Raw genomic sequence first — 17503 nt, 5'->3', positions numbered from 1 at the left:
TGCAATGGTTTGCTTGATTTTTCATCTTCTCTCAGCTTCACAATTGCTTATTTTTCACCCATAGACACCTCTCTGGTTTTCATGTTGGTTACACGTCTAACTAACTATAAATGCAGTCTGCACGGATCTGAAACTGAGCGCAGACATTCAGTGCTATTTATTGTTTGAATAATCAATTAATAGGACACACCAGGGTAACAAAACACACCTGTCAGTCACATGTTTCAATACTTTTGGTAACATGAAAAATGGGTGGGTTCAATCAAAAGGTGCTATCTTCTAAGTTGTGTATCAGATCCAGATGAAAATACCTGTGAATAAAAGCTGAAATGTTAATCTCTCATCTCATATTCATCTTTTGATGTCAAACCCAAATGTTTACAGTCTACAGCAAAAATAAAGGAATTGGCCTTACTGTTCCAATACTTTTGGAGGGCACTGTATATAAGGACAGACGTCGCAAATGGTGACTCAAACGCTCATTTGACCTTTTAAAGCAGTTTCAGTATGACTCTGACTCCAGCAGTACCCACTTTCCCGAGGCGAGCTGCTAATCTATGCAGGTGATGTCACAGTGTGGGGAAGACTTTCATTTAGTGCTGAATCAGAGGAGACAGCGAGGGAAGCCTCTTCGTGTTTGCCTGGTCTAAATGTGGACATCCTCCCCGGCAAGCGAGCGGCTGATTCATACAGCTGTTTAAACACAGTGCTCCAGCAAATATTACGCCACTGAAAGTGGGCTGGGGTGTATTTTTGAACTCTCATCACGAACGCTCGCGTGAATACACATTTAAAGTCCATGCTTTCTTTGAGCATGTTACCAGATTCTCATGGGGGCGCTGCATCTGTTGAGAGAGAAACTGATCCATATTTGCTTCCAGCAACAGTTCAAAAACAAAGAGTGGAATTTCTCCTCGTTAAAATTTCAGGCCTCTATACAAACAAAATGGCAAGAGTGCCATTGACCCCTAAAAGGAAATGTTTAGAAGCCAAATAACTCCTTTTTCAAACTTTTAAAAAAAATTTTTTTAGTTGTCAGATTATGGACTCACTTGATAAAGATGGCTGTTCAGAAATGTCTGTTCATTAATTTACTTGATACAGACACTAGTGTGCTGCACTAGTTGTATTTAATATCAATTTCTGTGACTCTAATTCTGTTACTTTAAAAATCAACTGATTATAAATCATTTAAACTCAAAGTTTTAGTAATTTTGAAATTAGTTTTGGCTTTAGTAATTTTAGTACTTCAAATTATTTATTTTAGTTACCAAGGCAAGGTTTCTCATTCTTTTACCTAATATTTAATTCAGCTTTATTTCAACTTCTGATTTATTTTTTTAAGTTTTATTTATTTTAATAGATTTGTGTTTTGGTTTTGTTTTTGGGGGGCGGGTTGTTGTTGTTTTCCCCTAGTTTTAAATGCAAAACAGTGGTGGGAGAAACATGCCACCCATTATACATGAGCAACCAATTAGTAAAATAGACAGATTTAAATCTCACAAAGATTTAGAACATATCTCAGCAAGTTTCCAGTTCATTTCAAATCAACATAACTAGTTAATTGTGAACTACCAAATGACAAACAAGATTACGGACGGTTTCATGAATCTTTTTGACTTGACTCAAATAAAAAAGGAGCAGTTCATTTTCATTTTCCTGATCATCAGGGCCACTAAATTTTAAATCATTTTAATTACTATTTCTTGCTGCATTCGCAACCATTTTTGTCGCAGTCTGGAGCTGTGTATCAGTGTATCTCCTAACAATCTGAAATCCATGTACTAAAAAAAAAAAAACTAAAAAAACAAATTCATGCCACACACAGAGGTATTAAGAACTAAAGAGAAACAATATGAAATTTGTGGATTTATTTAGGTTTTCAAACATGTTCAAAACCCTTTTCCACAGAACAAAATACACATTTAAATGTAATATCAAGCTGAAGTCACAAAAGGGCAATGCGTATTAGATTGAGTTCTGTTTTTAACCTCAAAGCTTGATGTGATTTGGATTTGCACTGTAGAATAAATACTGCTGTCAGAAATCACACGTTCATAAAATGATCATTAACATAATGAACTACTTATCTGCATTTGTGTATGCTTGCATCCTATTTCATTAGAAATGCGAATGATGTCGTATGCAATTATTTCAAAATGAACTATAGTTTAATCAGCCTGTACCACAAAGAGCAGCTGCCTGGGCCATAAATGAAGAAAATAAACTTCAACAGAAGAAACCACATCAAAAATGACTGCTTCGTCCTTCAATCAAAGGACGTGATCATAAACTGCATAAAATAACATGGAAACCAAAGGCTGACGCTCATGCCAGTGCAAATCTGTGAGAGACACGATTGACTTTGTGCACTGTTTTATTAACATATATTTCAGTCTTTCAGAAGCCAGCGAGCAAGCAGAACTGCAAACTGGGATCTTAATGTACAGAAAGAGGAAACGCAACCTGTGCATATCAGCGACAAAGCTTACAGGTGATTCAACATGTCTCCTGTTAGACATAAATATATATATATATAGAGAGAGAGAGAGAGAGAGCGAGAGAGAGAGATTTGTTTTGTATGTCTTCTTGGTCATTGATAGGTAAAATTGAAGTGCCTGGAGAGAATCTTTCTTGATAAGCTACAGTGCTTTTGCCTTAAGTTAAACAGATTTTCTGGCAAAGTGCTGATATGTCACGTAAAATACACTTCATCTTCAACAGAAGCTCTCCTGATCCTTTAAATTTTGCTGAAACACAAACTTCAGCACAAGAAAGTTTATATTTCATAAACACTCTACTGTACACAACATAAGTCCAACGCTCACTACCAAGAACTGCAGCTCTTCTGAAGAACAGGGTACTTGCCTCAGTGTCCGTCAGGCAAGTGTTTCCCATCTCTTAAATAAGTGCTCTGGACTCTCCGGGGCCATGGTGAACGGGTGTCCTCAGAAGGGCATACCACCAGTGATCTGTCGGGCCACCTGCTCCTCCGTACTCTCCTCTTTCTCGCTGCCGCGCTCCTTGTTCCAGTCCTTCAGGCCCTCCGGCAGCGATGTGTCCTCGTCCATGCTTCCTGTTCCCTCCACAAACTCCTCATAAGTTGACTTTTCAGCAAACGGCCTTCGGCCCAGCAGCTCCACCATGTCATTCTTATTCAGCACCTCTTTCTCCAGTAGATGTAGTGCCACCTAGTGGTAAAAAGATGGCATTACTGTTATGTTTCACAGTCGTTTTCTGTGTACACACAATTCATGTGACATGTCGATGAAAACAAATCCATGTAAAACGCATTGATCCTGATAGTGGTCTGCTGTACCTTCTCCACCTCAGCCTTCTTCTCATTTAGCAGCTGCTGTGTGCGCTGATAGGCCATATTGATGAGGTTTCTGACCTCTGAGTCGATGAGGCATGCCGTGGCCTCGCTGTAGGGCTTCTCCAAAACCATCTCTCCCTGCCGTGGCAGGTCGAAAGACACCTGCCCTACCTTTTCATTCATGCCAAACTGTACAATCTGTAGATGGAAGAGTAACAGTTTTCAGTAGGGGTCTGTGGATCATATTATGGATGTAATATGTAAAAGATACAGTAATTAAATATATGTATAACTGTGCTCTATTTTAATATATTTTAAAATATAATTTATTCCTGTGATGGAAATAGGGCTGCAAAATGATTAGTCGCGATTAATCGATTCAAAATAAAAGTTTGTTTACATTGTGTATATATTTTTGTATGTATTTATATAAACACATTATATATAAATATTTTACATTTAATTCTAACATTTTTCCTTAATATATATATATATATACACGTGTGTATTTATATATACACACGATAAATATAAACAGTACACACACATATAGTATATAAACATAAACTATTATTTTGAATCGATTAATCGCAACTAATCGTTTTGCAGCCCTAGATGAAAAGCTGAATTTTCAGCAGCCATTACTTTAATCTTCAGTGTAACATGATCCTTCAGAAATCATTGTATTACGCGGATTTGGTGCTCAAGAAACATTTCTTATTTTTATTATTTTAAAAAACAAAATATACATTTAGGTGTAATATTAAGCGATACCTCCTAAAGTCACAAAAGTTTGAAAAATAAATATTTGGTAACATTATAAATATCTTTACCGTCACTTTTAAACAATTTAATGCATTCTTGTAGAATATTTTTTTTAATTCAATTTTTTATTTTTTTCTAACTTACCAACCTTTGAATGGTAGGTATTTCACAGTTTTGTGAAAAGCGTATTCACAAAAATATTAAGCAGAAAAATCTTATTCAACACTGATAAGAAGAAATGTTTTAATTATTAAATAATAAAATAATTCAATAATTATTAAAAAACAAGGCTTTTTGGCATTTGTGCATGTTTTCTGACAGGACAATGGAGATTTGACCGAAAGTGAGTGGGAAAGAGAGAGGGAGATGGGATTGGGTCTACAAGGCGGGATTCAAACTCAGGACACCTGAAGCCATGGCCGCGGGAACTGGGGTGCTAAGGGTGCTGCAGCACCCCCCCCCCCCCCCCCCCCCCCCTATTGCGCTATAAGTCTCTGGTCAAACACGCTCAAACCACTGTAGCCTAATGTAATCTGTTAACTATATGCACATCATAACGTTTTAGACAAGTGGGCTACCATATTGTGACAGTAAATATTGAATTTGTGTTTAACCTGAACATGTTTAATAATTTTAAAGTTTAATTATAACACCGCATGTCCACAATTCAAACAACGAACAAATTATACAGCGAGCAATGAACATTTACATTATCAAAGAATATCACCGAATTCACTTTAGCGTGAGAGTAAGTACTCTTTAAAAAAAAAAAAAAAAAAAAAAGCTATAAGCTATAATCAGTGATGTTTTCTGCAGTGTGATGAACTAATCTCTTATATATCGCATGGACTTCTGCACTTTGTTGTTTCTCATGAGAGAATTCGCCAAAGTGCACTGACCAAAACTTCTGCGTATCAGCGATGTTAATATTTAGCAAAATAATAGAAATATTAAAGAAAAAAAATCTTGAACTAAAAATCACAAAAGCACAACTATATATTGGTTTGCATATAACTCTTGTCTTCATTTGTATGTTAAGAGTTTGGGCTGTTTAATATAGGATTTTGTCAAAAATCCCCCACCATGGCCCCACCCTGCAACATCAAGCCCCACCCCCCAGCACCCCCTCAGATAAAATATGTTCCCACGGCTATGCCTGAAGCGCAACCACGCCATATGTCGGCGCACTGCCCATAGTGCGGACAAAATTAAACAATAGTGTATTCCTTATTCCAAAATTTTGACCAGCAGTGTGTACTACTTGTCCTCTCAAAATGCCTTATATTCATTCTTAAGAAAACAAAACAATATATAACAATGTTTTTTTTATTTTTCATTTTCCGAAACAGCACAAAATTAAAATTAAAGTAAAATCCTATCAAATGACAATCAAATTGTCAGAAATCATCCATTTACTATGTATGAACCACCAATGATACGGGCAATGGTCAAATCATATAAATGTATAACCGACCTGTGCATAGGCACTCTGTGTCACTTTCTTCAGGTCATCTTGTGCCCCTGTGGTAATGCGGCCAAAAAAGATCTCCTCAGACACACGTCCACCCAGTGTCATACACATCCTGTCCAGCAGCTGCTCCTTGGTGTACAGGTACTGCTCTTTAGGCAAATACTGGGCATAGCCCAAACCCTTCCCACGTGGGATGATGGAGACCTGAAACGACCAATGATATGACTGAGTACACTGAAAAGCAAAGTATTACAGTACAGGTGAATAAGTGTGAGTTTTACTTTAAGCAGAGGGTCAGCGTGCTCAAGAAACCAGCCGGCTACAGCATGACCAGCCTCATGGTAAGCCACTGTCTTCTTCTCCTCTGGCTGCAGCACCTGCGTCTTCTTCTCAAGACCTAAATATGCAGGGAGTTTATAATTATCTCAATTTCACACCGAAACTAAGCATGCACTCCAATAGATTAATATCACAGTTTGCTATAAATATGTTTAAGAAAAAGTGAGATTTTCACATTTCACATCTGTCACTTACCCCCAATTACTCGTTCGATGGCTTGCTCAAAGTGTTTTTGATTGATGGCATCAGAAAGGTGGCGGGCTGCAATTAGCGCAGCCTCGTTGCACACATTAGCGATGTCCGCACCTGTCAGAAAGAAATCAGTAAGAGGTGAAACTTAGTTCACATCTCATAAACGACTTTTGAAACCCAAATGAATAAAAAGTCTTTACATGCCTGAAAAACCAGGTGTTAGAGCAGCCATCTTCCTTGCCAGAGATTCTTTGTTCAACTCTGCCTCCATCTTTAGTGGTCTCAGATGGACTTTGAATATAGAGGCTCTGCCTTTGATATCTGGTGGCCCTGCAATCATTATGCATTATACAAAATACACAAACTTAAATTAAAATTTAAATGTTGGGGGTCAGTAAGATTTTTTTTTTTAAAGAAATGAATATTTTTATTCAACAAGGATGCATTAAATTGATCAAAAGTGACAGTAGAGACATTTATAATGTTACAAAATATTGCAAATATACAGTTATTTTTAACTTTCTATTTATCAAAGAATCCTAAAAAATAATAAATATAAACAGTTTCCATAAAAATATGAAGCAGCACAACTGTTCTTAATATTGATAATATAAAAAAATGTTTAAGCATCAAATTAGAATGATTTCTGAAAAATCATGTGACACGCAAGACCGGAGTAATGACTGCTGAAAATCATTTATTTCAATTTGTAATAATATTTAACATTATTGCTGTTTTACTGTATATTTTATTAATTAAATGCCACCTTGGTTAGCATAAGAAAATTTTCAAAAACATTTAAAATTCTTAACGATCCCAGACACTTGAAAAGTAGTGTATATTTTTAAAACATTAAACACATTGCTGACAGGAAAAATAAATGATGCTTTTAAATAGCCTGTGATTTAAATTCCCCCACAATTTAAAGGATAAAATTGATCAACTATTAAAAAAAAAAAAAAGGGGGCTGGTGACAAAAACCCTTACCGATATATATCTGTCTATCAAAGCGTCCGGGCCTCATCAGAGCTGGATCTAGAATATCTGGTCTGTTGGTGCCTGCCAGCACTACAACATTGGTAGCAGTGTTAAATCCTACAAATGAGAGAAAGGAATATAAATTTGCATATATAATTACATTACATCATTTTTAATATGAACTTTAAATACTGTAAGATGATCTGACACGTGAAGGATCTAGAGTTTGAGACCAATAAAATACTCATTTTTATTACAAGAAATTGTAATGAAATTCTAAAGCAATCTAAAATCACAATGAAATTATAATAAAATTGAAATTGCTAAACACAAACCATCCATCTCAACTAGTAACTGGTTGAGTGTGTTCTCTTGTTCACTCTGTCCGCCGAAGTTGCCTCTGCCTCTCTTTCTTCCTACAGCATCGATCTCGTCTATGAAGAGAATGCAGGGTGCATTCTTCCGGGCCAAAACAAAGAGATCCCGAACCTACCCAAAATGATCATGTTTTAGTCACACTGGTTACTGAAAACCATGAAGCTCAAAATAGGAAACAGAAAATGTACTTACCCTGGCTGGCCCAACCCCCACAAACATCTCTAAGAACTCTGATCCATTCACAGTGATGAAGGGGACGTTGGCCTCTCCCGCAGTGGCCTTGGCAAGTAAAGTCTTTCCTGTGCCCGGGGGTCCAGTCAAAATAGCCCCCTAACAAGTAGATTAAACCCTCTGTTGAAATCTAAGTAACTGACTTACTAAATTACAAACCCGTTATGTAATATGTAAAAGTATTGCGTTACCTTTGGAATCTTGGCACCCAAATCCTGGTACTGCTTTGGGTTCTTAAGAAAGTTTACAAACTCCATGATCTCCAATTTGGCCTCCTCACAGCCAGCGACATCCTTGAATTTGACATCAATCTCGTCTCGTAGTACTTTGGCAGTGGTTTCGCTGACGCTGAAGAGCCCACCCATTCCTCTCCCTGGCCTCCCTGCCCCAGCAGGCCCTCTCCTCAGCATGAACAGTAAGAACCCAATAATCAATACAGTGGGTAAAATGCTGAGGAGGAACGACCTGGAAATGACAGAAGAATAAGACTGAAATTAAGAAACAAATATGCACAGCATTTAAAGTTCCTTGTCTGATTGATGATACTTCTCTTATCCTTTACTAAATTTATTGCAAATTTATGACAATATCTCACCCATCACTTTCAGTGGAGTAGACGACTGGCAGTCTGTTCTCTCCTTCAATACCCAGCTCTAGCTGAGCAGTTTCCAGGTTCCGCTCAAATGTGTCCACACTGCCGATGTTGAACCACACATATTGCTGCTTGGAGAAAGGATCACAGTTCATTGTGTGTCATTACTATGCATAGTTTTTAGAGACAAAAGAAAAAAATATTGTACATATACTACAACTCAACGGTTTGGGGTCTGTCATTTTTTTAATGTTCACCAAAGCTGCATTTATTTGTTCAAAAAAACTGAAAAAACAAACAAACAGTCAAATTTGTTCTCCATTTGAATATTTTTTTCAATTGTAATATATTCCTGTGATGCAAGGCTGAATTTTCAGCAATCATTACTCCAGTCTTCAGTGTCACATGATCCTTCAAATATCATTCTAATATTCTGATTTGGTGCTCACAAAACATTTCTTATTGTAATCAATGTTTTGCGGTTTAATATTTTTGTGGAAACCGTGATACATTTATTTTCAAGATACTTTGATAGAATTTCAATAGAACAGTATATTTAAAACAGAAATGACATGTAAAAAAATGTCTTTACTGTGCATTTCAATCAATTTAATGCTGAATAAAAGTATTAATTTCTGGAATATATATATATATATATATATATATCTTACTGACCCTGAACTGTTGGATGGTAGTCTGTGTCAGACTGATAGTCTGACCTTGCTAATGGATAATCACTGTAATTATATGATCACTGGCTTGGTGACCAATGACTATCTAAAAATAATAATCATAACTATATCAAATCATTGTAAAGAACTCACCCCGTCAACTGGAGTTTTACCAGGGGTAAAGATGACTTTTACATATCGCTTGTTTATAACCTCCAACCTGTCAACCTAGCAAAGATAAAATACATAACTTCATGAATCAAAGTTCAAATGTAGGTGGAAAGAAGCATCAACAACATTGATTGAAAAGACAGATCAAATATAAATAATTACTTACCACTCTTGTAGCAAGGTAACCATTTACAAAGTCTTTCCAGGTGACCTCTCTTCCTCCATCTCGGAAGAAGAAATAATATGTGACGGCTGTCCAGAAGGCCGTTCCACACAGGAAATACATACGGAACTCTCTATCATCCCACGGCAGATCACCCTGCATGAAATGACAAAGAAATTAAGGCATGTTATTGTGCATTTTATTGATCTTATTGTGAACAATTCATCCATGCCTAGGTTTTTTTTTTTTTAAGGCATGAAATTTTTTTTGACCTTTTACATTTTTTTAGCAAAATGTTCTTGATCTTCCAATGTCAGAGTTCTCTCTGGTGACATATAATGTATCATTACATCTGCCTCAGTAAATAGTAGTAAACAAGCTTTAAATGTTACAATAAGCCTAGTATTACCAATAGTAATTACTAGACAACGTTTAACCTTTTGGAGACGGCTGTACCAACTGGATTCATCCTTCCTCCCGCCTCTTTTTCCTCCTCCTCCTCCACTACCTCCACCTCCACCTCCACCAGTGGTCTTCTGAGCATTGGTTGGTTTGGCCTCTGGGTTAAAACAGATACAGAAAACAACATGATTATATTGAATGTCATATAAAAGGCAATTAGCTCACATTATACGCTTATGAGAAACATTACCTTTGACCTCACCATTTTTTGGACCACCGTTTTTATTATTAGGGAAGTATTTCTCAAATCCTTCAGTGCAAGAAGATAAAATGCAATTAGCAAAACAGTCCAGCTTTGAGAACTCAATGTCATTTTATAATTCTTGTAATTCACACCTTTGGGAGGTTTGGAGCTTAATCTTCTATAGGTGCCCAAGACCTGAGAGAGCAAGGATCTTCTTTCTAGGACGATTTGCCCAACACCCTGAACCTTCAAATGCAAATACATTGAGATGATGAACAGATATAATCACAACTTCTGAAAAATAGACTGCTGTAAAAAATTTAAATTCTCAAGGCACCGTTTTGGTTCCTCATTACCACACCGGACCCCTTGGGAGAACCTCTAGGATCCTCTAATATTATATCTCTCAGTCATCCTTGGTTTTTGAAGGTACTGTTGACAGTACTCATAGCTGTTTGAGGAACTTACAGGTTCCTGCCCTTTTTCCGTAATTAATTATTATGCAACTATTTTCTGCAGATAATACGAAAACAGTGAAATGGCAATAAGCTCTAAATGGTTTTATACCTATAATAACGATGTTCACAAGAATGATTACAATATTAAAGAGCATTGCAGAGTTAGCAATAGCACGGACTGATGTTTTGGAGGCTGTCTTTGTATAACAGATTTAAAGTGAAGAACTGTGACATAACATGAGCTAGACGCGTTACCCAACGCAATGTCACACAGGCCGAGCCTTGTTTACTGTCAAACTCTCCGGTCTGTCTGCAGCAAACAAGACACACGGATGACACAAATAACAAAATGCGTATTCGTGATCAGATCGCAGCGTATAGCGATGCGTTCACAGATGATGAAAGATCCAGAGAAATACAGTCAAGCTGCACATTTACCGATTGCACACGGTTTGTTGATCTGAGATTTGGCAGCAGAGCGTGGAGAAGGTTCCTGCAGCCTCTTGACAGATGCAGATATCGGTGTGCCATCATGGCACTGTGCGCTCTTGACTCTAATCAATAAAGAAAACAAGACATCGGACGAAAAGTTTTGACAACATGAACTTGAAATCGACTGCGTCCCATTGAGATTTATTTCCGGTGCACGCTGGTGACGCGCTCAATGTAAATATCCATGTTTAACCCGCTGTGGCCCGAAAAAAAAAAAACTCTGTGCCCTGTTACTTTTCAGCACTTTCTCTTTATTAATTGCAATTAATTGTTTTCAGTTACTGAATTGAGATATCATTTTGATATCTTTGTGGTTTATCAAGTGATAAAAAGTCTAGGTATAACTGTAAATGAAGAAAAAACAAGGTGCAAGGAAAATATTGTAGGCTGCTTTTTACTGCATTTTTTTTGTAGACAGTTATATAAATATTGTATTTCTAATAACTTTTGTTAATTTCAAATTTTCTTCACCTTGGGTAGCCTATTGAACCTTCTAAGTTATATTTTAAGATAAAGTCATAAGAAAAAAAAATGCAAAGAATATATAAAATACATCAAAAGACTTAATGGTCAAATTGAGCTAGAAGATTGTGCAGTTATGAGATCAGACTACTTTAACTCTGAAGTAAATGGGAGTTTGCTCTCAGCATTAAAGGGCACTATTTTCACTGAACTACACACTTTTTATTGTTCTATCTAATTTATATCAAAAGTGAATAATTTGGGTAATTGTTTGCAGCATACTTCTATTTAGGGCAGTTACGGAAAGATTGATTTTGTTTTATTAAGAGAACTACTTCTTTTTCTCTCTAATCCGTTTATTATCTGTATGGACTGCATGGCCAAATTTAAACATGGTCCCAGTGTTTCTTCAGAAGGGTCATAGCAGGGTCACAGTAAAGGACAAAGCAAAACACTGTCAGTAATGTGTGCCGTAGCATGAAGCAACATGTTTCCCAAAGTCTTTGACTTGGCACTGCATCTTGCTCAGCTGGAACGATCGCATTCTTTTTACAATGTTAAGTTGCCCCATTTAAGGGCCCAATTCAGGCTAGATTAAGTTATGATAATTAAAAATATCATTTTTAATTTCCCTCTTAATACAGGCCCAGGATAATAGCTATAAATATAAACAAGTACAAATCTTTCTTCTAAAAACAACAGCCGTTACTTTGTCTGAATGCAAAACACCATGTAAGTTAAAATGTAAACAAGAAATTTTTTGTTGACTTATTACAACATTAACTTTAATAGTAATGTGAGTAAGAGTATTTGCAGGTGGTAAATTATATGAAAGAGTCTGCGCAGGGTGATTATTTTGAGCATTCCATGCATGCCCATATCCCACAAGCCCTTATATGTCTCTCTGTTCCTCAGTATCAGTAACATGTGTTTAAAGTTTTGGTTTTTCTAAGTTAGTCATTTAATTTTTGTCTTAAAAATTGCTCATAATTTTTAGGCCAGTTACAAAAAAACATAGATTGGTCTAATTTGAATCTGATAAGTAAGACTTATTACCCCTTAACTACTAGTTGTTCAGACACAGTCTTAACATAGAAACTTACTTCATGCAACTGGCCACTAATTTAACAATCAACACATTCACTCAATATGTGTTTTAAAAAAATGTGATATTGCGCTTTGTTTTACAAAATCATTCAGAGGTAGGAATTACTTTAGTTGAAACCAGAAGTTTACATAAACATTGCAGAGTCTGCTAAATGTCAGTTATTTTACCAAAATAAGAGGGATCATACAAAATGCATTTTATTTATTTTTTTGTACTGACCTGAATAAGATATTTCACATGAAAGATGTTTACATATTGTTGAATTTATAAAAATGCCCGTTCAAATGTTTACATACACTTGATTCTTAATACTGTGCTATTACCTGAATGATCCACGGCAGTTTTTTTTTGTTTTGTTTTGTGATAGTTGTTCATGAGTCCCTTGTTTGTCCTGAACTGCTCACTGATGCTCCACAAGGAAACACGATGCATTAAGAAAACCTTTTTTAATTTGAAGATCAGGGTAAATTTAACTTTTTTTGTCTTCTGGGAAACATGTAAGTACCTTCTGTAACTTCTGAAGGGCAGCACTAAATGAAAAAAAAAAAATGTTTAGGCAAAATAAGAAAAATTTACATCTTCATTCTGTTCAAAAGTTTACACCCCTGGCTCTTAATGCATCATTTTTCCTTCTGGAGCATCAGTGAGTGTTTGAACCCTCTGTAATTGTTGCATATGACTCCCTCAGTTGTCCTCACTGTGAAAAGATGGATCTCAAAATCATACAGTCATTGTTGGAAAGGGTTCAAATACACAAAAATGCTAAAATAAACAAAGAATTTGTGGGACCTGAAGGATTTTTCTGAAGAACAGCAGGTAGTTTAACTGTTCAAGACAAACAAGGAAAAACAAACAAAACAAACTGTATAATTCAGGTAACAACACAGTATTAAAAATCAAGTGTATGTAAACTTTTGAACGGGGTCATTTTTATAAATTCAACTATTATTTTCTCTTGTGGACTATATGTAAATGTCTTTTATGTGAAATATCTTATTCAGGTCAGTACTAAATAAAAATGTATGTATTGATTGATTTTCTTTGGATGATCCCTCTAATTTTGGTAAAATAATTAACATTTTGCAGATTCTGCAAGGTGTACTGTATGTAAACATCTGGTTTCAAATATATATATATATAGCCTATATCCCTCTATAGCACAGCGTTATTCTGAAGCCCCATGTTCAGTAGGCTACATTTTTTTTTAAATGAGTGCAAACATTTAAAATGGTTGTAAAGTATCAAACAGTCCAAAAAGGTGTGGGAGTCACTATCAAGCTTCATTGAGAGGACATACAACCGCACACTCACTAGCAAATAAACTTCTTTATTTAACTGTTTCGCAGTTGTATGCCCTCTCAATGCAACTTTGGTGTCTTCTTACCTGCACCTCGTGTGGTGTTTGGGTGCGTGTTTATTTTATTAAGAAATAAATACTATCAAGCACCACGTGAAGATGGGACTTTCTTTTCTGACGCATGGTCACAGGAGCACATGCTGTGAGAAGGCAAGATTATTTGCTTTAGTAGCCTAATCTTATTTGAAATTACATGAACTATAGCTACATAAAATATGAGGGTGTGAAGAAGAACCCAGCGAATCATCTTCAAGATCACTAGAAAGCTACAGGCAGGTGTGTTTGATTAGAGTTGTAGCTAAACTCTGCAGCCCTGCACTACGATACAAACCTGTATCAAATGGAATATATCAATTAGTGTTTTTCCCTTTTTACTTAAAGATTTCTTGATGTTTTTTGAAAAAGGTTTTTCATTTTGTATTGCTCTCTGAACATTGTCTTATGATATGTAAATTAAGAATTTTCTCTTTGATTCTGCGCAATGTTGCTCCAAGGCAACGGAAAAATATTTTGGGGTGGAGGTGGTCAAAAATGTTTTAGCAATAAAATGTTCTCAAATAAACCAAGAAATGATATGGAATAATTTTTTTATCATGTACCATCAAAATGTGTGCAGTAGAGGGATATGATGTATCATCTTGCCATCTTTTCAGTTTATATTTGTATATACATTTTGTCTCTTTTATTGAATAAGATTTAGATCAAAGTAATCTGACTATTGTAACCAAGGCACAAAATGCTGCCTTCTGTCTGCATTCTTATCCTGGGCCCCTTCAACATAAAGATGGATTTGGGGAATATGGCCTCTTCCTGAGGCTGCAGATTGGCCTAATGTTAAAATGCACTCATCCCAGAGCTGACACTGCTGGGAGGGTAAGCCAGCCATGAATGGGACTGCTGATTAGCACAACAGCACAGATACACTCACTACTCCATGACTATTGTTTTAATAAGGCCAAGCTAAATCATACACAGAGGGTAAGAGGTGACAAGACATTCACAATGATTTCTTAAAATGACTGAAGAGTTACACATGAAATAACACAGACATTCTTCTGTAAAGTATTTGTCCAGACACGTATTTTATCTTTGATATCTCAGATCTCAGCTCTGCCTGTGAAGGCATTTACTGTACTCTTTGTGACATGTATGGCATGTTAACAACAGGATATAATAATGCCCAATCACCTGTGACATACAGGCGACAGGTCATTTTTCAAAAGGTGCATGCTTTAAAAATGAGCTGGAAGAAAACTTGAATACTTACCGTGTTTTCTCTAAGAATGTATTCGCACGGATCACATTATCACTGGGAAGTTGCTAGGTCACAGTGACCCTTTGTGGAAATGAGCAACACAAAATTATTTTCTACTTTTTCAGTCCTCCTTTTGAATCCAGTACAAACTATACAAACCATACAATCTATTGTAATCTTTATAATTTATTCAAGTATAAAGACTATGTCCACACATGTTCCATTATCATTCACACAAACTGACACAACTTACAAATATCATTTACTTTCCTAAACCTGAAATTAATCACTATGTACTCTATTGACAGTCCTGATATTTTAAGGTTGTAATTTGTAATTGTCTAAATCACATCCTGAAACCTGCTTAACCCTCTGGACTACACATACTTGTGCTTGGGAATTACTTCACTAGAACCTGACATACTGTACAAAATGCTGTTCAATTCTTAAGGAAATAGCACAAAAAATGAGGGCTTGACGACAGATGACATTAACCTCAAAAAGCTCATTAAACTAATAGTACTTGCAACTGAACTTATAAGCAAACGTGGTGATTTTATAGAGCAGATTTGATGTTGTAAACTACAAATGTGTATTCCATGGGAATGCTGTAGCCTAAATCATAAAATACCACTTAAACTACCACAGTCTGAGGAAAAAATTCTTCAGCTACTTCTAAGCTCGAATCAATTACAAATCAGACATTGACATTTGTGAAACTGAAGACACAAAATGCAGTTGTAGGTGCTTGTCTTTTTCTTCTGACTGGTTGGTCTCTTTTGGTTGAGAGAGGCTTATCAGACAGTGATAGACTGATAAGTTACCTTTCAAAAAGCTGAGAAAGCTGAAAAATGATTCAACAATCATAATTTATCATATTGCATTGCCTGTTTGCAGCTCGCAAATGAGTCAAGAGCAAGGCTTTACAGTATAGTGGTTTGTTCAGAAAGAATCTGGTATATTTTACACACAAAAAAAAACAACCTTGTGGAATGTTTGCTTTATACTCTCTCTGCTGTCACACAGCAGATCTGAGAGCTGAGTTCCTTGATCGCTATCAATCTGCAAAGGAATTCCTTGACAAAAGCAACATTTAAACCTCTCCAGCCACAGTATTTATACACAGAATACCTCAAACCACAGAGGACCACAATCATGTGAAATGATAACCAACACAATTAGAGAGAGGCCCAAAAACGCTTGAATATGTGCTCTAGTTTTCATAGGCCTGTTTGAAGCGAAGAGATGTTTGAGAAATTCAACTGTTTGAGTATTTTTTTCTGATATAAATCTCATAAACAAATATCTTGACCCTATATATCTTCCAATATATAAGGTATTTCATATATTTTCTGTTTATATATATATATATATATATATACTGTAAAAAGTGCTGTTTCAGTTTAAGAAAGTAAGTATTTGTGTTACCTTATAAGTCAACTTGAAATGTTAAGTTGTACTACTAAATGTGACCCTGGAGCACAAAACCAGTCTTAAGTCACTGGGGTATATTTGTAGCAATAGCCAAAAATACATTGTATGGGTCAAAATGATCGACTTTTCTTTTATGCCAAAAATCACTAGGATATTAAGTAAAGATCATGTTCCATTAAGATATTTTATAAATTTCCTACAGTAAATATATAAAAACGTAATTTTTGATTAGTAATATGCATTACTAAGAACTTCATTTGGACAACTTTAAAGGTGATTTTTTGCACCCTCAGATTCCAGATTTTAAAATGGTTGTATCTCAGCCAAATATTGTCCAATCCTAACAAACCATGCATCAATGGAAAGCTTATTTAGCTTATTCAGATGATGTATAAATCTCAATTTAAAAACATGGACACTTAATAAGACTGGTTTTGTGGTGCAGGGTCAGAAATGACAACTTACAACTGAGTTGTGATATACTGTATATAAGATGTACTAAGTGTATGCATTTACATATATATATATATATATATACTGTTTTGCATGTGCATTAGCATTATTTTCATGCAATGGACATTTTTTTAGTTGCATAGCTTTAAAAAGTCAATTTTTCAAATATATTTGAATCCAAAGTAACCCCACTCAGTAATGTAGTTTTATCCCTTTAAACAACTGCCTGCGTATCGGTTATATGACTCAGAAAAATAAAATGGTTAAAAAAATGGTTACTCACATGACTAGCTCACTGCTTTCCAGGCTATACAAATTATTAGTGCCGCCTGACAGATTCACAACACTAATAGCGCATATTTGCTCTCAGACATGACTAGTGTCTACAGCTCTAATGACAGGTGCAGCACGTAGTGGATGTTAAAGAACTGCTTCTCCAGAATAAAACAAACCAAACATCCAATCTCAGTCTGGATTTGCTTTACTACTGTTTGAGCATAATTTATCATGACCCCTATAGGTAACTGAAAGCACAGCATGCCGTTATAAGATGCTGAAGCGATCAGTGGGA

General features: G+C 35.8%; 1 protein-coding gene across 4 annotated transcripts; it reads right to left on the bottom strand.

The window, feature by feature from the left end:
• Nucleotides 1-1849: 1849 nt before the first annotated feature.
• Nucleotides 1850-11022, bottom strand: LOC306881056 (mitochondrial inner membrane m-AAA protease component AFG3L2-like). 4 transcript variants are annotated; one of them, XM_079434948.1, is made up of 17 exons: nucleotides 10810-11022; nucleotides 10066-10159; nucleotides 9932-9979; nucleotides 9705-9826; nucleotides 9271-9423; nucleotides 9087-9161; nucleotides 8266-8390; nucleotides 7862-8135; nucleotides 7632-7769; nucleotides 7397-7550; nucleotides 7071-7178; nucleotides 6288-6413; nucleotides 6087-6197; nucleotides 5834-5949; nucleotides 5556-5756; nucleotides 3320-3514; nucleotides 1850-3191 (listed from the first exon to the last, which is right to left on the bottom strand). In XM_079434948.1, the coding sequence occupies exons 1-17, from the start codon at nucleotides 10903-10905 to the stop codon at nucleotides 2949-2951; spliced, it is 2379 nt and encodes a 792-aa protein (XP_079291074.1). In that variant the 5' UTR covers nucleotides 10906-11022; the 3' UTR covers nucleotides 1850-2948. The 4 variants fall into 4 exon arrangements, with proteins under 4 accessions (XP_079291074.1, XP_079291072.1, XP_079291071.1 ...); XM_079434946.1 differs by having other exon boundaries at nucleotides 9920-9979; nucleotides 10810-11017; XM_079434945.1 differs by having other exon boundaries at nucleotides 8266-8393; nucleotides 9920-9979; nucleotides 10810-10985.
• Nucleotides 11023-17503: the final 6481 nt, after the last annotated feature.

This window comes from Barbus barbus (genome assembly GCF_936440315.1).
Source record: "Barbus barbus genome assembly, chromosome: 15".
Lineage (NCBI taxonomy): Eukaryota > Metazoa > Chordata > Actinopteri > Cypriniformes > Cyprinidae > Barbus > Barbus barbus.
This window is presented reverse-complemented; position numbering and strand designations above follow the sequence as displayed.